Here is a 21,159-nt window from a genome sequence, read left to right on the forward strand (position 1 = left end):
AGCCTAAGCAGAGGAGTGGCTTTCTTGGGTTACATTAAAAAGGGGAGAGCTGAGGTGTTGGCACAATGTAAGGTTTGACAAGCTGCTACTACTGGCTGAATACAGAAAGACAGCCTTCAATCCACATGAATGTTTTCTAAACTACCTTTATTTATTTATTTATTTTAACCAGGAAGGCATTTAAACTATGTTTCATCTAAATTTGGTTCAAATGTGTATTCATGACATTAAATTTTCTAAATGATGTTTGAGAAATATTTTCAAAAACAGTATTCGGCACACCTACCTGCAGTACGCGCAGTAATCCACAAGAGATCAGTATATCGCTGAGTGATAGGAGACTCAGGAACGTACACACACACAGCCCGTGTCTTTTGAGAAAAAGCCTTATTACTAATATCAGTTACTTTAGAACATTATTAAAAACCAAAAGTTTAACGTAATACACGTCTGTAGGAAACTGTGGAATGGTGCGTCAAAAATAATTGTGATTTACGGCACAAAAACAGTGGGCTCGTCCGGGATTTGAACCCGGGACCTCTCGCACCCAAAGCGAGAATCATACCCCTAGACCAACGAGCCGCATGTAAAGGACGGAAGAAGTATAATTTATAAAATTTAACAATCACAGCTGTCAAACTTGGTTTTTACCAAACGTTCTATAAATTCACTATCTAGCATGTAGCATGTAACCTTTGCTTAACATTCATGTAAGAACTAGTTCCTGTTAGGTAACGTTACTTTAGCTCGGTGACCCACAAGCATGTCCAGCTACCAAAGTCATAATTAATTGGATTTGACACATCATTGATTAGGTATGACTTAATTGAACTTCATTACGGAAGCCATCGGTGCATTTTTATTCTACATTTAACATGAACTGGTGTAGCTGTAGCTGTGTGCTGGAATGGGCAATATGCCTTTGACATGATCCTGGACATTTGCAGAAATGTGCAATTAGAGCTATCACATCATTTTCATCAAACCGTGATCTCTCTTTTTTCTTTTTCTCAAAGGTTCCATAAACGAGATGTAATATGGAGTCATCCATTAAAGATATCAGTGCGTGACTGCATCAGGCTGTAAAATTCTGTCAAAAAAATGTAACGAATCCCCATTTATAAGCAGGATATGCAGGATATGATTCTCGCATATTTCATGATAGCCTTACATGTACTGCAAAGACTTTATGTTGTGACTAGTGAGAAACCTCCTTTTAAAGCAAACTGACACAAGATAATCAACGATGTTTTCCTCTTGAACCTATGATCGGTGTGCTTCACTGTTTATAGGAACAGTTTAGGAATCGTCGGTATAGAAATGTGACCCTTCCCCCTGAGAGTGCACCCACGCTTTACCCAAACACCCAAAGTGCTATCAGATCCTCTCAGCCTGTAACTGTAGATAGAGAAGTTAGACAACTCAGATAGATAAATCAGACAACAGTTATTTGTGAAAGCCATTTTGTTCAGAAGAAAAAGATCAGGATTGTCCCAGCCTGACTGTGATTGTTTACATTTTTAAGCTACATTCCAGTGTTATTCAGACAGCTCTGCAAGCAGGGACTGGTATTAATGAGTAATTGATTGTAGTGCCATATCAAGTCTGCTTATAACTTACATTATTTACTGATTCCCTTACAAGGACAATCAGCATTGTTTAACACGATCTCTCTCAACACTATCTAATAACAGGAGTTTCTGACTCAGTTGTGCAACAGCTGCATTGATTGATTGATTGATTGGTAATTTATTTCAACATGTGAACAATATACAAGTACATTTAGAAAAGAAATGAGAGAAAAAAAATATACTATACAAATTACATACAAAAAAACATTCTGATTAATTTACATGTTGAAAGGGAGTGGGAAGAAGTATACACTTATTTAATCCCACCCCATTGCATTAGTTTGGCATCATTGAGGAAAACATACCAGCAATGACAAGTATTTGAAACAGGCTGACACATGGAAATGCTTCTCAGTTTACACCCCTATCTTCAAAATAACCTACATTACCCAGTCTCCTCAGTCTAGAGGGTCTGCTGTTAGGTAACATAACTGAGATAAGGAGATGGGCAGACAATAGCGGCATATTAATCCCATTATTAACATCGGTGGGAATAACTAGAAGTTATGCTGATTCCTTGAAGCTGCTCCCCATTGAGGGAGAACTAGAGTGTGAAAGAATAAATATCTGAAAACATCACAAAAATATATCTTGCTACAAAGCCTGTCTCTCACAAGATCTTCCACCTTCATGAAACCTCAGCTAATGAAATTGTAGATGTTTCACAAAATGTAAAATATTTTATAATTTATTTACGTTGGATTTATTAACTTTGGATGGTTTGGACAAGTGGAGAGGAGGAATAGTAGGTATAGCGGACAAAAGGCCTCAGTTCATGAGTGTAGTCAAGGAGGACCTGCAGACATTGGTGTGACATAAGTGAAGTCTAGAGATAGGGTGAGCTGGAGGCAGATGATCAGCTGTATGGTGACACCCAATATGTGGAGGTGGAAGAAGAAAAAGACTTCCCTATGTTGAACTTACCATAAAGGCTCAATCTGAGCTGCATCACAGACTGGACTATATTAATAATTCAGGGTAGCTCCTACTTATTATATCCCCTTTGGGAGTCTAGTCTGTTAATAACCCCCATGCTCTGTCTGATGGGCTTTTATCTTTTATAATGCATTTCTAATGGCCGATCTTGTACATGACACAGGCTCCTGCTGACTCACAGGGGCAAAGTCTTTTTTTTCTTTTTCTTTTGTCAGTTTCAGACTTCAGTGTTTTCGGGTTCAGTTAAGTTTTCGTTAGAATCTGTTTATTTTTTCCAGTTTAGTTTCTATAAGTCTGAACATGTTAAACATTCACCGTAGTTTTCATTAATACGAATGTTAGTTTAATCCTGTTATTATATCATAGAGGACATTTTTCAAGGGCAAAATTTAAAAAAAAAAAATAGATCAGGTATTACAGCTAAGTCTTGTATTAACCTATTCTTACTGAACATCTGCAGCAATGACTTAACTATATTGACAAACACAAAATAATGTTCCTCTCTGTTTTTATTATTCTGTTTTCTATATTTTCTAAAGTCTAGTTTTTATTTGATTTACCTTTTTGACACCTAGTTTTAGTTAGTTAGCAGTCTCAGTGGCTCGGCTGAGGGCTGAGCCTGCTGCGCTCCTCTCGCCCAGTGCATTGTGGTCTGTGTGCTAAAGGAAGCTGCTGCAGCGGAATCTGAAGAATTTGAGGTGTCCGCCAAGTCTGCTGCTCATCGCTCCCTGTACTTCCATCTACTCTGCAAGGTAACCGTGTACTTTTCAGCATTTAACCAGTTATTTATCACCGAGTGTGTCGGCGCCGTCGCTGTTAAAACGACGAAGCTAACATTAGCTTATTTGATTTCCTGCCCGGCTAGTTAATAGTAATTAAAGCTTAGCTTAACAGTGTCCCGAGCTGCTAGCTCGGGCTGCTAGCTTGTTAAACAGCGTTCAATTGACCGTCGATAATTACCGCTATAGCAAAATTTTAAAATACCCGAAGCTGGTTTATTAAGTAATATCAGTCACATTTAGAAAATCGGAAAATCAGCTGACTTGTAATGCTAACTCAACTAAACTACCTCGGAAACATATTTAGTTAATTAACCGGAAAAGAAATGCTCGGTTATATGCAGAGAAAACGTCTTCTCCCTCGTACTGTCGGTGTGTTTCTCACAGTTTCAGTTCATTCGGGGGTTTCGAATAACATACAACAGCCTACAACACAACTAGCAAAAGAGACCGATATGATGGTAATTACAGAAAGGTTGGGTTTGAAGGCTTAAGCTTCATCTCTTCCCTCAGATCATAGAGCTGTAGTGGGATGCAGCTGTAATGCAGACACCTAGAGCAGGAAAGCAGTTTTTTCTGTGGTGAGACACATCACTCTCACAAGCCACTCCGAGCAAAAACAGACTTCCTGTCTCTCATACTCTGAAGCCTCTGAGTATGTGACTGCATGAGTCCAACCCCCATTTTAGAAGAAGGGTGAGAAAAGATTTTTTTGTATTGGTTGGTTTATATCTGTCTGTTTTTTGTCTTCTCTTTCAGCCTAAACAAGGAGGAAAACATGTCTCAAGCTGACAAAATGAAGGTAAATCATATCAAACAAACAAACCAACCAGTTTTTCTATCTGAACCAATAGGCATGCTGTAATACTAGATTCCTGCCTGTACTTCAGTGACTGCCTACTCCATTGCAGTAGCTTTAATGGTAGTGAAAAGGAAACACAATATGCCCACTGAGTTGAAACTTCTTGTTTTTTAGGCATTGATATTACCGTCCTGTTAATGGGTACATTGTCTGCGTGCTGCTCATTATCCTCATGACTCACTCATGCAGTTTTCTTTGTACTGAAAGGGCTAAGGGCAGTGTAAAAACACACTGCTTATCAAGCTCGCTCATCTTGACCTTCTTCCTGAAAGGACAAGGAATGGAGGCTTTGTCCACCTTATAAACTGAATAAAGAAGGTGCTGCTTTGTATTACATTTGAATTTTCTGGTATACAGCCTGGCTAGCTGCAGGGATTGGTAAATGGCTTCCTTTTGATGAGCTGCGTGTAGAAAATGCTGGATGAATGGGGTGGTGCGAGATCTTTTGGAAATAGCCTCTTAAATAACCCCGTCACAGTCAAGCCTGCTCAGTGATTTAAGCTCGCTCGCATATAATTAGCTGTCGCCTCACATTTATCCTGCTCAGTTTAATCGGAAGTAATAATCATTTTACACTCCTTTCTTTTTACTTTTCCTCCCTTTTCGCTACAGCAGGGGCAGTTCTCAAACCCCGAGACCCCGGGGTATGTTGGATTCGCCAACCTGCCTAATCAGGTTCATCGAAAATCTGTAAAAAAGGGCTTTGAGTTCACCCTTATGGTTGTAGGTGAGTGCGCTAATGCTTTTCCCACCACATTTTTCATGTTGCTGTGACGTGACGCTGTTTTTTATTTAGTCTGGAAAATGATAATGTATCTCAGTGATAAGAATGTTAAAGCTAGAGTAAACACGGCCACTTTGTGGAATGCATTTTGTCTTTTTTCGCTCATGTTATTGGGTTAAATTCATGTTGGGATCTTGGATGCTCGCTTGAACAATATGCAGTTTTTGCAGTCTGAGCTCTTTTTGACTTCCGTAGATTTTTTTCGTTTGTGTGTCACGAGCACACCGGTTGTTTTGTGTTCTATAATTCGTAGGCTTGCACTTGACTGTCTTACTGTGCATGAAGTTTTTTTTCTGCGCAGACGTAGTCATCGGTAAAGCTGCTCAGCTGATGTTGGCAGCAGTGTAAACTCTTACTCTGGTTCCTGTGACTGGGTGAACCCCTGTGCTTGCTGGGAATGGGGGAGGGTCGAAGCTCCCCTCAACACTGCTCATCCTTCTTCTTTAAAATAAACCAGAGAGGAATGTAGCCTGTGTGCCTCCAGGGACCCATTCAAACAGTGGACAGCGAGGCCTGCTGGTTCTTGTAATGCAGTAATATACCCTCTGTTTAACCCCCCCCCCCCCCCGTTATTAAATTAAATCAGTGTTTTCCTGGGTGAGCGGCTAGATGCTGCTCTTCTCCACGTATAGAAATAATAATGTTGCAATGAAAATGAAAAGCATTGATCTCTGTAGTCTCTTCCTTTCCCACATGCACTTGAACTTGCAGTGTGCATAATAAATATGTCAGTTTGCTCCCTTACAAGACCTCCTGGCAAATTGCCACTAAAGAAGACCTCAGTAAATCTTTTGTCACAGCCTGGCGAGAGCAGCTGTTTAAGACTCTGTGTCTGTGCTCGACTTCTGTTTTTAGCTGGATGTAACCAAGAAACTAAACAGTAGTTTCTTGTCTTTACGGTTGCTTTGAATCTTTTTTTCCAGACAGCAGGCAGAGTGTTAGACTGAAGCGATGCGGCAGATCAGATCAGATGTTTGTGTGGTGTGCAGGAGGTTTTTCTTGGCCTGATTATCAGACTGAGTTACTATTGTCTTTCACTTGAGGAACACCTACTATTGGTATTTGGATGCATGGTTTAAATTTTGTCCTGTAAAGACATTGATACTGATGTGTAGTTCATTCATAAATTATATCGACTGAAGCATTCAAATAACGTCATTCTCATTAAATACAGTTTGTTTACCCTTTGTTTATTTTATTAAAGAGCTGGACTAATATAGTTTTAGAATCACATCAGTCCTTTCCCCTGTGATAGACTGGATACCTGTCCAGGGTGTACCTTGCCTGTTCCCCATAACAGCTGGGATAGGCTCCAGTTTCCACCTGACCCTGAATTTGAAAAGTCATAAAGAAAATGGAAAAATGGAAATTTCACCACACAATTGGTGTCATGTTTCCTGTTTAACCTGCTAAATTTGGAATTCTGTAGATTTCTATTTGGCTTTTGAATGTCAGGTCTCTTTTGTGTAACCTCTCTGGTCAATTTGAGGTTCTTACCCTTAACTCATGAACAAACTCGTATCCTTCCCAGCTTCTGACAAGGTTTCAGCCACCTGACGGCTGGGGAAAGATTAATGCTGAAGTCAGATTTAGAGTTTGGTTGATGTGTATTTCTATCTTGTGTGAGATGCAGTGTGTGTTACACACTGCGTTTCCTGCGGCGCATTGAGGACGTCTTTGTTCTTTTGGTTGAAACTGAGCTCTGCATTAGAAGAGCCCTTGCACTAACCAGAGCCTGACTGTGCATTTGTAATTATTAGCATTGTGTTAATGCTAATAATTACGGACCGTGGTGGTCAGAGGGCCCGGTGGCGCCAGTGTCCGGCAGCCTCGCCTCTGTCAGTGCGCCCCAGTGTGGCTGTGGCTACAATGTAGCTTGCCATCACCAGTGTGTGAATGTGTGTGTGAATCGGTGGATGACTGGTTGTGTAAAGCGCTTTGGGGGCCATAGGGACTAGTAATGCGCTATACAAATACAGGCCATTAACCATTTAACCATTATGCAGCCCTCATTTACTTGTGACAGCTTTACCTTCCTGTTATCTAAAGGTGAATCTGGACTTGGAAAATCCACCTTGATCAACAGCCTCTTCCTCACTGACCTGTACCCTGAGAGAGTCATTCCTGGAGCAGCAGGTAAAACACACACACATTTACACGCTGAAAACACTGATGATTAATTTTTTGTGAAGCAGTTTGAGAAACCTGCATTTGATCTTTCCCTCTCGTAGAAAAAATAGAAAGGACAGTTCAGATCGAGGCATCCACTGTAGAAATCGAGGAGCGAGGAGTGAAGCTCCGCCTCACTGTGGTTGACACACCAGGATACGGAGACGCCATCAACAGCCAAGACTGGTGAGAAATCATTGTAGGGTGGAGGCTGATGAGTAGATGAGGTATTTTTGGATTTGAATTGCTATCTTATTCCTGTGATCTGTGAGTGGTGATGATAGGAGAGGATAGGAGAGAATCTATTATTAGCCAGGCTTTGTGGTTGCCTTTGCTCAGTATAATTTCTAACTTTTTCTTTTTTTGTCCATCCAGTTTCAGCACCATTATCAGCTACATTGATGACCAGTTTGAGCGCTACCTCCACGACGAGAGCGGCCTAAATCGTAGACACATTGTTGACAATAGAGTTCACTGCTGCTTCTATTTCATCTCCCCACTCGGCCACGGGTGCGTCCTGCTATCCCCACTTGCACAAATACTGTATAGGCCTAAGTCATTACAGTGAAGGTCCTCTGTTCACGCAGATTCTTTGTCTCTCGTTGACCCTCTGTTTCCTTTCCCTCCCAGCCTGAAACCACTTGACGTCCAGTTCATGAAGGCCATTCACAACAAGGTCAATGTGGTTCCTGTCATCGCTAAGGCCGACACACTCACCCTCAGAGAGAGGGAGAGGCTCAAGCGCAGGGTGAGGACGCCAGAGTTACCCATTGTTCGGGGACTTTTTCCATTTCCTGACTTGAAGAGTAGTTACAGTATCATGTTATCATACTCACTGCTTTATCCATCGGGTGCATCAGAATTTTGCAGGTACTACTGTATCAGCTGATCCTGAGAAATGATTCTGAGGATCGTTATCTCGTGTCTGGAATCAAAAGAAAGCAGAAGATCATCATCAGTTTAACATAACTGCTAATAACTGTTGTTTTACACTCTCGTGTTATCAAGATTCTCGATGAGATCGACGAGCATGGCATCAAAATCTACCATCTTCCCGATGCTGAGTCAGATGAAGATGAAGATTTCAAAGAGCAGACGAGGATCCTCAAGGTACTGACTTCATTATCTGTGCACGATTTCAACCTTGGAGAAAGGTTTCTTTCTGTCTTCTTCCTACGCAAATAGCGATGGGAGATTTGAACAAAACCCAGTTTCTATCTCAGTGTTTTCTGTGAGTCAACTTGTGAGATGGCACGTGTGCTTACAAACAAACGCATCAAAATAAACTCTGGGTCAAGGTTCAGTGTGTTAGCCGGTGCAGACCACAAAAGCAAAGAGGAAAGCTATCAGACAGCCCTTTCCAACAAATATTAATTTTTTGTAAAAACAGTTAGTTTATATGTCATAAATGCAGGATTTGCTGGTTTAGTTGGTTGGTTAGTTAGGGTGAGGTGGTAGACAACCCAATCCTACTCTCCTGGTCATCTTGTGAAGCTTTGATTATTCACTTTAGAAGCTTTGGTACTCGTTTGGGACAGCTCTGCTTTTGTTAAACTTCCAACTATCAATTTAGGGATTGGTTTTAAGTATCATAATTATCCATGGTGTGTGGTTGAAACATGATAAATATGAGCTACTGCTCCTCTTCTCCAGGCTAGCATCCCATTTGCAGTGGTAGGTTCCAACCAGCAGATTGAGGCCAAAGGGAAAAAGGTCAGAGGTCGTCTGTACCCTTGGGGAGTGGTGGAGGTGGAGAACCCGGAGCACAATGATTTCCTCAAACTGCGGATCATGCTGATGTGAGTGGTGAAGTTTGTGAGTTGACAAAACTGTGTAGATAACGTAGTCTCATTTTGAAACTGCTGTAACCAGACGGCCTCCGCCTGCCTTTGGAGGGAGTATGGCGGTGCCTGAGCTCTCTGCAAATCTGTTTATTGTTTGACTTTTCCTCAATCCCACAGAACCCACATGCAGGATCTCCAGGAAGTAACCCAGGACCTGCACTATGAGAACTTCCGTTCGGAGCGCCTCAAACGGGGTGGCAGGTTGTCCTCCCATGGTTACATTCTGCCTATGTCTCCTGCGTACGTACTTCCCTGTCTGCTTGCTTTTCTGCACCTCCCCCTCCTCAAACAGCAAATCTCTGAGCTGTGTGTACATTTACATCCAGTATTGTGGAAAAAACACACACACACGAGGTGAAACTTAACAAAACCCAGCTAAACCAACCAGAAAAGGAAAAATAAAGAGTTATTCCTGTTCATTGGGTAGTCCGGTCATTCATTTCCTTTTTTCCAGTATCAGTTCTGTAGTACAGTAACTCTAACCCGTGATTTTTGCATGTGAACTGTAATAGGTAGAGGTAGAGGTAGTTGGAGGTGAATTTAGTGCTGTTTGCTTTAGTGGGTTGTTTTATCTTGTGTGTAGCAAATCTGTGCAGGTTAGAAACAAGATTACTGTGTGTGTAGCATTTAACATAGTGTGGGTAGCTCATTATTTAACCCCTAACGTTGACCCAAAGGACTGTTTTTAGACTTTTCTTCTAAAGGCAACACAGAATAAGGGAGTGGTTTTACTGTCTTCATATTTGCCGTGCCATCTGTCCAAAGATGGTGTTTGGTGTTGAATTGCCTTATTCCCAGTGAGTGGACTGATGGAGGTACTGTTTTATTTTTGGATTTTCTTAGTTTGGGGGAGGTCCTGCTCTTCCCCTGACCTTTGCACCCACTGCTTCTCTCTTGAATCTTCATGCTTTCACCTCTGTGTAGTTATTTGTTGTAGCTGCCAACTCTTCGCTGACAAACCTTGTCCCTGCAGACAAACCTTGTCCCTGCAGACAAAACTAACCCACTGACCCGCTTTTCTACTTCCTCAGTGTGGCTTTTGTCGTGTTTGCTTAACGCTGCTTAAAATGGCAACACTCTCTCATGCAGAGAAAACACAGTTTCTCTGCTGACTAAATAATCATGCTTCAAAAATCACTACAAGAGCATTTATAACCTCTCCAGTTGTGTATTTGCTTTAATGATTATCTTTTTAATTGTGTCCTGCATAATTAAGTCATTGATTTTTGCAGCGCACAGCATTGCAGTAACTATAGTTGTGTCTGTAAAGCAGAAAGGGACCTGAGCCGGAGGAAATGGACAAGGATATGATCCTGCAGGAGAAGGAGGCTGAGGTGAGATATTTCAGACACTAGACTACAAGCGTTGTTTTCAAAGAAATGTGTTGTTTAGGTTTCCTAAAGAAAGTTTTTGGGCCAAGATAAAGATGAGGCACATTTATTGCTTGTGTTTGCGACGGGCAGCCAGTCAGAAGATTTGTTGACTGTTGCGAACAAGGAGGCAGGTTTTAAAGGGAGAGGAGATGAAACGGCATATTTCAGACAGGGGATGGAGTGAGGGTGTGCACCAAGGTCCAGTTTAAAACAAATAAGTAGACAACCTTGCAGAAACAACAAACAATACTAGAAAAATTTGCATTTCCTGCGAAAATGCAGTGTGGATGCTTAAAGCTGAAGCTGTATGCAAAAAGTAGCTGAAAAAGCTGAAAAGTTGCAGAAATTGTAAAAACTTTGCAGAAGCAAAAGAAGTTTGCTAAAATGGAATAACTTAGCAGAACTGCAATATCTTAGAGGAAACATAATACTTGGCAGAAATACAATAGCATAGCAGAATTTAGCAGAAATATTGTAACTTACCAGAAACATGATAACTTCTCAAAAATACAAGAATTTAGGAGAAATAGTATAAGATAACAGAAAGAATATATTTAGCCAAAAATACTTAAACATTACAGAAACACTATGATTTAGAAAAATAGTACAACAGAGCAGAAATATTGTGATTTACCAGAGACACTGTGATGAACTATGAATATTGTAATTTTAAATTAAGACTATGTTTTAGCACAAATATTATAATTTGGCAGAAATACTATAATTTAGCAGAAATACTATGTTTTAGCACAAATCCTATAAAAAGCAGAAATACTATATTGAGCACAAATCCTATAAAAAGCAGAAATACTATATTAAGCACAAATTCTATAAAAAGCAGAAATACTATATTAAGCACAAATCCTATTAAAAGCAGAAATACTATATTAAGCACAAATCTTATGAAATAGCAGAAACAGTATGATTTAGCATAATAGTAATAAGTTAAACAGAAAAATTGGAAAAGAGAAATGGACAGCTGAAAAAATGCTGAACATGCTGAGGGTCCCTCAAATATACTTGTTAAATGAAAAAATCAGCAAAAAAAATGCACAGGGAGAGAGAAGTAAGTTTCTAGGTCAGCCTGGGAGCTGCTGAATTTGAATCCACCAATCAGAGAGCCTGTGTACTTTTTCCCGCCAAAACAGGTGCATCTTTTTACACACGCAGCAGAGAGAGGCACAGGATTATTGCAGCCTATTTCTCATAGTGAGGACTCCCCTCAAACAAATGACCATAATTTCCAAACCGTAGGGGCTAGAGCGGTCATTCTTACACCGTTTTGTTCAGAAGAGATGGGGGAATCTTCCAGTGTTAACAATTTATCATTAAAATGTGAATTTTTAGAGATATATGACATGGATGACTTGTTGACTTAGAAGCCACGAATTCCCCCAATATGCAAATTTGAATGCCTGAGGCCACATATATGATTGGCTGCCTGGGAAGCCGTGCAGGCCCTGATTTGTGGATTTGAATTCCTCAGCCCTCAGATATGATTGGCTGGCTTAGAAGCCATGAAGGCCCCAATATGCAAATTTGAATGCCTCAGGACACATATATGATTGGCTGGGAAACCGTGCAGGCCCTGATTTGAAAATTTGAATGTCTAAGTCCTCACAGAGGATTGGCTGCCTGGGGACCTGGCAGAAATATATAGAAATACTATGATTAAGCATAAATACTACATTTAGTAGAAATACTATGTTTTAGCACAAATACTATAAAAAGCAGAAATACTATAATTTAGCAGAAATACTATATTAAGCACAAATCCTATAAAAAGCAGAAATAATATATTAGGCACAAATCCTATAAAAAGCAGAAATAGTATGATTAAGCATAAATACTACATTTAGTAGAAATACTATGTTTTAGCACAAATAGTATAAAAAGCAGAAATATTATAATTTAGCACAAATAGTATAAAAAGCAGAAATATTATAATTTAGCACAAATAGTATAAAAAGCAGAAATATTATAATTTAGCACAAATAGTATAAAAAGCAGAAATACTACATTTAGTAGAAATACTATGTTTTAGCACAAATAGTATAAAAAGCAGAAATATTATAATTTAGCACAAATAGTATAAAAAGCAGAAATATTATAATTTAGCACAAATAGTATAAAAAGCAGAAATACTACATTTAGTAGAAATACTATGTTTTAGCACAAATAGTATAAAAAGCAGAAATATTATAATTTAGCACAAATAGTATAAAAAGCAGAAATATTATAATTTAGCACAAATAGTATAAAAAGCAGAAATACTACATTTAGTAGAAATACTATGTTTTAGCACAAATAGTATAATAAAGCAGAAATACTATAATTTAGCAGAAATACTGTATTTAGCACAAGTACCAAAAAGTACCAGAAATACTATGATTTAGCAGAATAGCAATAACTTACAAAATTACAAATATGGAGGCATATTGAAACAGAAATGCAGAGAGGGACACACAAACACAGGCTCTAATCCAGTCAATCAGTCTATCTATATTCAATTTAAATCCTACAATGACATGCTGCCAAATAAGGGCAGGGTCCTCTCTCTCCCACTAAACAAACACACACACACACACACACACACACACACACACACACACACACACACACACACACACACACACAGAGGGAGAGAGCTGCCGAATTTAAATCCACCAATCAGAGTGGCTGTTTACGTTTTCCCGCCAAAAAAGGTGCATCTTTTTACACACGCAGCAGAGAGAGGCACAGGATTATTGCAGTCTATTTCTCATAGTGACGACTCCCCTCAAACAAATGACCATAATTTCCTAACCGTAGGGGCTAGAACGGTCATTCTTACACCGTTTTGTTCAGAAGACATGGGGGAATCTTCCAGTGTTTACAATTTATCATTAAAATATGAATTATTAAAGATATTTGACTTGTAATGCACCATAACTGAGTAGAGCGAAGCAAAAACTGCCTTGACTTGCCCTCAAACAACGCTTTGTAACTTGAAATCTATTTGGAGTATCGATATCATTCTTTCACCGTAAGAGACAGCAGGCTTTGGTGAACAATCATGGAAATTTTCAGGTCTCTGTGGAAATCCAACAAAAAGTTATGACGAGAGAAAAAAGTGGTTCATTTCCACAGTTTGAAATCTGAAGAAATCTGAGCGAAGGACGAATTTCCTACCCTCAAACAAGTCCAACTCATTTCAGAACGGTAATAGTTGAGAAAGAAATTCTTGAATTGTGAGCGTCAGGAGTGTCTGAAGATATACCGGGACAAGCCTCATGTCTTAACTTTGCTTCGTTAAGGAGATATGACGATTCGAATATGCCTCTCATTACAGAAATCCAGCGATGATTTTGAACAAGCTCTCCATTGACTTTCTATGCAGAGTTTTGAGACCTTGTGTTGGTCTGAGGAGATTTGCGAAAATTCTATAAATCCCACAACAATGATAGTGACATTTTCTGAAAGCCAGCAAAAATACCTACGTTTTGATGTATAATTTGTGGAAGTTGAGTGAAAATTGAGGAAGTAGCAAACAGTTGTTCGGACATGAAGAGAAGGCTGCAAAAGCTTCAGTGTCACACTGGAAGCCAAGAGCATAGCAACCATAACAACGCATGTATTTTGTGAAAAATCACAATTTTGCAACTCAAAACTTTAAGAGGCATAAAAGTAAAACGGTAAAATATTTGAAAAAGCTGAAACATACATGAATAGCCCAATAATTTGTGAACATTTTAAAGTTTGAATGGTTGTTCTAGGTGAAAATTTGAGGAAGTAGTTAAGTTTCAAAAACAAGCAAAATTTAGCAGAATTGCTGAAGTTTCCCATTAATTTCAATGGGACAAATTAAAGGAAAAAAGTGGAATATTTTAAAAAGTATAATAGTTAAAAATACCAAAAGATATAGCCGGAAAGAGCAAAAATAGCAGAATAGTTTAAAATTTGAATGGTGAAAATCGGCTGAAAATTGTGGAAGTAGTTCTACGGCGAAAAGTGTACGGAAACACCCGGAATAATAATAATAATAACTAGAAAAATTTGCATTTCCTGCGAAAATGCAGTGTGGATGCTTAAAGCTGAAGCTGTATGCAAAAAGTAGCTGAAAAAGCTGAAAAGTTGTAGAAATTGTAAAAACTTTGCAGAAGCAAAAGAAGTTTGCTAAAATGGAATAACTTAGCAGAACTGCAACATCTTAGAGGAAACATAATACTTGGCAGAGATACAATAGCATAGCAGAATTTAGCAGAAATATTGTAACTTACCAGAAACATGATAACTTCTCAAAAATACAAGAATTTAGGAGAAATAGTATAAGATAACAGAAAGAATATATTTAGCCAAAAATACTTAGACATTACAGAAACACTATGATTTAGAAAAATAGTACAACAGAGCAGAAATATTGTGATTTACCAGAGACACTGTGATGAACTATGAATATTGTAATTTTAAATTAAGACTATGTTTTAGCACAAATATTATAATTTGGCAGAAATACTATAATTTAGCAGAAATACTATATTAAGCACAAATCCTATAAAAAGCAGAAATGGTATGATTAAGCATAAATACTACATTTAGTAGAAATACTTTGTTTTAGCACAAATCCCATAAAAAGCAGAAATACTGTACTATGATTTAGTAGAAAAACTATAATTAATCAGAAATACTAAATTTAGCAGAAATACTATATTAAGCACAAATCCTATGAAAAGCAGAAATAATATGATTAAGCATAAATACTACATTTAGCAGAAATACTATATTAAGCACAAATCTTATAAAAAGCAGAAATACTATATTAAGCACAAATCCTATAAAAGCAGAAATAGTATATTAAGCACAAATCTTATAAAATAGCAGAAATAGTATGATTTAGCACAATAGTAATAAGTTAAACAGAAAAATTGGAAAAGCAAAATGGACAGCTGAAAAAATGCTGAACATGCTGAGGGTCCCTCAAATATACTTGTTAAATGACAAAAATCTGAAAAAAAATTTATGACAGCCACACAATTACAAATATGTACACATGAGGACACACACATGCACAGAGAGACACACACACAAGATCCAGTTCAGTCAACCAGTCTAACTATATTCAATTTAAATCCTACAATGACATGCTGCCAAATAAGGGCAGGGTCCTCTCTCTCCCACTAAACACACACACACACACACACACACACACACACACACACACAGAGGGAGAGAGCTGCCGAATTTAAATCCACCAATCAGAGTGGCTGTTTACGTTTTCCCGCCAAAACAGGTGCATCTTTTTACACACGCAGCACAGAGAGGCACAGGATTATTGCAGTCTATTTCTCATAGTGAGGACTCCCCTCAAACAAATGACCATAATTTCCTAACCGTAGGGGCTAGAGCGGTCATTCTTAAACCGTTTTGTTCAGAAGAGATGGGGGAATCTTCCAGTGTTAACAATTTATCATTAAAATGTGAATTTTTAGAGATATACGACATGGATGACTTGTTGACTTAGAAGCCACGAATTCCCCAATATGCAAATTTGAATGCCTGAGGCCACATATATGATTGGCTGGCTGGGAAGCCGTGCAGGCCCTGATTTGTGGATTTGAATTCCTCAGCCCTCAGATATGATTGGCTGGCTTAGAAGCCATGAAGGCCCCAATATGCAAATTTGAATGCCTCAGGACACATATATGATTGGCTGGGAAACCGTGCAGGCCCTGATTTGAAAATTTGAATGTCTAAGTCCTCACAGAGGATTGGCTGCCTGGGGACCTGGCAGAAATATATAGAAATACTATGATTAAGCATAAATACTACATTTAGTAGAAATACTATGTTTTCGCACAAATACTATAAAAAGCAGAAATACTATAATTTAGCAGAAATACTATATTAAGCACAAATCCTATAAAAAGCAGAAATACTATATTAAGCACAAATTCTATAAAAAGCAGAAATACTATATTAGGCACAAATCTTATGAAATAGCAGAAACAGTATGATTTAGCACAAAAGTAATAAGTTAAACAGAAAAATTGGAAAAGCAAAATGGACAGCTGAAAAAATGCTGAACATGCTGAGGGTCCCTCAAATATACTTGTTAAATGAAAAAATCAGCAAAAAAATGCACAGGGAGAGAGAAGTAAGTTTCTAGGTCAGCCTGGGAGCTGCTGAATTTGAATCCACCAATCAGAGAGCCTGTGTACTTTTTCCCGCCAAAACAGGTGCATCTTTTTACACACGCAGCAGAGAGAGGCACAGGATTATTGCAGCCTATTTCTCATAGTGAGGACTCCCCTCAAACAAATGACCATAATTTCCAAACCGTAGGGGCTAGAGCGGTCATTCTTACACCGTTTTGTTCAGAAGAGATGGGGGAATCTTCCAGTGTTAACAATTTATCATTAAAATGTGAATTTTTAGAGATATACGACATGGATGACTTGTTGACTTAGAAGCCACGAATTCCCCCAATATGCAAATTTGAATGCCTGAGGCCACATATATGATTGGCTGCCTGGGAAGCCGTGCAGGCCCTGATTTGTGGATTTGAATTCCTCAGCCCTCAGATATGATTGGCTGGCTTAGAAGCCATGAAGGCCCCAATATGCAAATTTGAATGCCTCAGGACACGTATATGATTGGCTGGGAAACCGTGCAGGCCCTGATTTGAAAATTTGAATGTCTAAGTCCTCACAGAGGATTGGCTGCCTGGGGACCTGGAAGAAATATATATAGAAATACTATGATTAAGCATAAATACTACATTTAGTAGAAATACTATGTTTTAGCACAAATACTATAAAAAGCAGAAATACTATAATTTAGCAGAAATACTATATTAAGCACAAATCCTATAAAAAGCAGAAATACTATATTAGGCACAAATCCTATAAAAAGCAGAAATAGTATGATTAAGCATAAATACTACATTTAGTAGAAATACTATGTTTTAGCACAAATAGTATAAAAGGCAGAAATATTATAATTTAGCACAAATAGTATAAAAAGCAGAAATATTATAATTTAGCACAAATAGTATAAAAAGCAGAAATACTACATTTAGTAGAAATACTATGTTTTAGCACAAATAGTATAATAAAGCAGAAATACTATAATTTAGCAGAAATACTGTATTTAGCACAAGTACCGAAAAGTACCAGAAATACTATGATTTAGCAGAATAGCAATAACTTACAAAATTACAAATATGGAGGCATATTGAAACAGAAATGCAGAGAGGGACACACAAACACAGGCTCTAATCCAGTCAATCAGTCTAACTATATTCAATTTAAATCCTACAATGACATGCTGCCAAATAAGGGTAGGGTTCTCTGTCTCCCACTAAACACACACACACACACACACACACACACACAGAGACAGACACAGAGGGAGAGAGCTGCCGAATTTAAATCCACCAATCAGAGTGGCTGTTTACGTTTTCCCGCCAAAACAGGTGCATCTTTTTACACACGCAGGACAGAGAGGCACAGGATTATTGCAGCCTATTTCTCATAGTGAGGACTCCCCTCAAACAAATGACCATAATTTCCTAACCGTAGGGGCTAGAGCGGTCATTCTTACACCGTTTTGTTCAGAAGAGATGGGGGAATCTTCCAGTGTTAACAATTTATCATTAAAATGTGAATTATTAAAGATATTTGACTTCTAATGCACCATAACTGAGCAGAGCGAAGCAAAAACTGCCTTGACTTGCCCTCAAACAACGCTTTCTAACTCGAAATCTATTTGGAGTATCGATATCATTCTTTCACCGTAAGAGACAGCAGGCTTTGGTGAACAATCATGGAAATTTTCAGGTCTCTGTGGAAATCCAACAAAAAGTTATGACGAGAGAAAAAAGTGGTTCATTTCCACAGTTTGAAATCTGAAGAAATCTGAGCGAAGGACGAATTTCCTACCCTCAAACAAGTCCAACTCATTTCAGAACGGTAATAGGTGAGAAAGAAATTCTTGAATTGTGAGCGTCAGGGGTGTCTGAAGATATTCGGGGACAAGCCTCATGTCTTAACTTTGCTTCGTTAAGGAGATATGACGATTCGAATATGCCTCTCATTACAGAAATGCAGCGGTGATTTTGAACAAACTCTCCATTGACTTTATATGGAGAGTTTTCTGACCTTGTGTTAGTCTGAGGAGATTTGCCAAAATTCTATAAATCCCACAACAATGATGGTGACATTTTCTGAAAGCCAGCAAAAATACCTACGTTTTGATGTATAATTTGTGGAAGTTGAGTGAAAATTGAGGAAGTAGCAGGAAGTTGTTCGGACATGAAGAGAAAATTGCAAAACCTTCAGTGGCACACTGGAAGCCAAGAGCATAGCAACCATAACAACGCATGTATTTTGTGAAAAATCACAATTTTGCAACTCAAAACTTTAAGAGGCATAAAAGTAAAACGGTAAAATATTTGAAAAAGCTGAAACATACATGAATAGCCCAATAATTTGTGAACATTTTAAAGTTTGAATGGTTGTTCTAGGTGAAAATTTGAGGAAGTAGTTAAGTTTCAAAAACAAGCAAAATTTAGCAGAATTGCTGAAGTTTCCCATTAATTTCAATGGGACAAATTAAAGGAAAAAAGTGGAATATTTTAAAAAGTATAATAGTTAAAAATACCAAAAGATATAGCCGGAAAGAGCAAAAATAGCAGAATAGTTTAAAATTTGAATGGTGAAAATCGGCTGAAAATTGTGGAAGTAGTTCTACGGCGAAAAGTGTACGGAAACACCCGGAATAATAATAATAATAAAGAATAAAGAGAAACAGGAACTCAATAGTGTGGATGCTTAAAGCATCCACACAATAAAGAATAAAGAGAAACAGGAACTCAATAGTGTGGATGCTTAAAGCATCCACACAATTATATGATAGACTCTATAGAAAACCCCCCCAAAATGCCTTATGTCACTTCAAAGTCGCAGCCATGAGTGTCCTGATTCACACCTTTTGATGTTCTGTGTCGTTCAGCTGAGGCGAATGCAGGAGATGATTGCCAAGATGCAGGCCCAGATGCAGAAACAAGGAGACGGAGAGGGAGAAGGCCAACATGTGTGAAACTGATGGTAAGAGGCAGACCTGTGGAGACCCGAGGGCAATTCTGCTGCAGACGCATTATCAGTTATTTTACAGCGTGCTAGATTTCTTCAGATGTCCAAATATTAATATTCTTACTTTTCTTTTTTTTCCGGATTAGATATTTGAGCCACTGCTCGAGGTTGACCAGAGAGATGGAAAAGGTGTAAAGCTGCCTGGTCATGACTCCTCTTGCTTGCCACTATTTTATTATTATTATTTTTGTAATTTCAGCTCCACATGGGATCTGGAGTCTTTTTTTTTTTTTTTTAAATGCATACAGTAAAGTATATTCAACAGTGTTACATTTATATATTCACACACGGTTCCATTTTTTTTTTTTTTTTTTTTTTTTTTTTTTAATTGTACCACTTTAGAAGAAATCGTTTACTGAAATGAAGTCATATGACCAATATTTTAAAATGCTTGCATATTTTATATTGGGAGATAGTTAATTTTTTTTTCCTTTTGTTTGCTGTTCAGAAAACCAAAGTATTGCTGCTTCTATGCGAAGACTTTAGTGCTGAAGCGTCTGTCGGAGCACATGCTAACACATGCTCTGTGAAGGAGTGTCATTGAGAGAGAGAGAACTGTAGTAGCAGACGTAGCTGAAAAACCTCTTTTATTCCATTGTTACATGACTGTTTCAATGTTATTCCTGTCAGGAGAAAACATTATTTAACAATTTATGAGTTCACCATACATGCTTGCCATTAAATGGAACCTGTCCTGCTCAGTATTGATGTTAACCCGCTCATGTGCATGCGATTCTCAACCCATAAAAAAAAATTATGATAAATTTTAGGGCAGCGTTTCATCCATTTGTGCTTTTCTCAGTATGTTCAACTGCCTTCGAGTGTGGTTAAGCTCCTTTTGATATGAATTAAACTGTGATCCAGAACCTTTTATAGTCTTCCCCATACGCCAGACAAATGAGGCGCGAGGCCTCTTTGGTGCTTTCACTTAACTAAATGCATTTAGTCCTTCACGTGTGTCGTCCTCGGTGTAAAGTGAAATCATGTGACAGGAGCAGTGAGCGAATTTATTGGTACAGTGAGATTTAAGAAGTTGATACTTCTACCAGTTTAAAGGCGACCTGATGAGGTCAGTGTAGCCAACGATCCCCTCACCAGCCGAGATGTGAGTTCTGACATTCCTTTGTGCTGTTTGTACCTGACAGATTTTGTTCTTGATACATATATTGTAATAAAAGTTTTAAGTATCAAACATTTTTTTTAGTCTGCTTTTTTTTTTTTTTTTTTTTTAACATTTCCCCCCTACCTTTTTTGTTTTTTTGTTTTATTTCTAAGGGAGAACAGTTCAAATAATAAGATTTAAATAACAGAAAGAAATGTGGGTGTTTGTAATCACTGCGTTTGTGTGTATACGGAAAGACAATGGACACAGTTTCAATCATTTTTGTGCAAGATTTAACGTCTGTGAGAATAACTTACCAGGTAAGTTTGCAGTGTTAGGGAAAATCAGGTGACTGCCTGATTACCGTTGGCTGAATTTAAGCTGCTTGTGTTAAAGCATTTTGCCAGATCCCATTTACAGACTATGACTAGACGAAAGCAGCCATGAGCCACAGAGCGATTGGTCATGCAACACTTTGTAAAATTAATTTTTCTAAATTCATAAAGAAAGGTATGCCTCAGAAGCAACACAACTCTGCTGATTACTGA

The 21,159-nt window shown here is 38.3% G+C and overlaps 1 protein-coding gene and 1 non-coding gene across 3 annotated transcripts; one reads left to right on the forward strand and one right to left on the reverse strand.

The window, feature by feature from the left end:
* Positions 1-510: 510 nt before the first annotated feature.
* trnap-ugg (transfer RNA proline (anticodon UGG)) lies at positions 511-582 on the reverse strand. Its single transcript has one exon. It is a non-coding gene; the product is annotated as a tRNA-Pro (tRNA).
* A 2,601-nt stretch (positions 583-3,183) lies between these two features.
* Positions 3,184-20,718, forward strand: septin2 (septin 2). 2 transcript variants are annotated; one of them, XM_086271232.1, is made up of 13 exons: positions 3,184-3,319; positions 4,106-4,148; positions 4,821-4,935; positions 7,042-7,128; positions 7,224-7,347; positions 7,537-7,671; positions 7,792-7,909; positions 8,170-8,271; positions 8,815-8,960; positions 9,123-9,245; positions 10,279-10,339; positions 19,370-19,464; positions 19,596-20,718. In XM_086271232.1, exons 2-12 carry the CDS (start codon positions 4,125-4,127, stop codon positions 19,454-19,456), a joined length of 1,122 nt encoding a protein of 373 aa, XP_086127358.1. In that variant the 5' UTR covers positions 3,184-3,319; positions 4,106-4,124; the 3' UTR covers positions 19,457-19,464; positions 19,596-20,718. The 2 variants fall into 2 exon arrangements, with proteins under 2 accessions (XP_086127358.1, XP_086127359.1); XM_086271233.1 differs by having other exon boundaries at positions 3,185-3,319; positions 9,123-9,206.
* Positions 20,719-21,159: the final 441 nt, after the last annotated feature.

The sequence above is a fragment of the Aulonocara sp. 'chitande type north' Nkhata Bay genome, linkage group LG18 (genome assembly GCF_057382095.1).
Source record: "Aulonocara sp. 'chitande type north' Nkhata Bay isolate Kocher_YH1m ecotype deep benthic linkage group LG18, A_spYH_male_GT1.1, whole genome shotgun sequence".
NCBI classification, from domain to species: domain Eukaryota; kingdom Metazoa; phylum Chordata; class Actinopteri; order Cichliformes; family Cichlidae; genus Aulonocara; species Aulonocara sp. 'chitande type north' Nkhata Bay.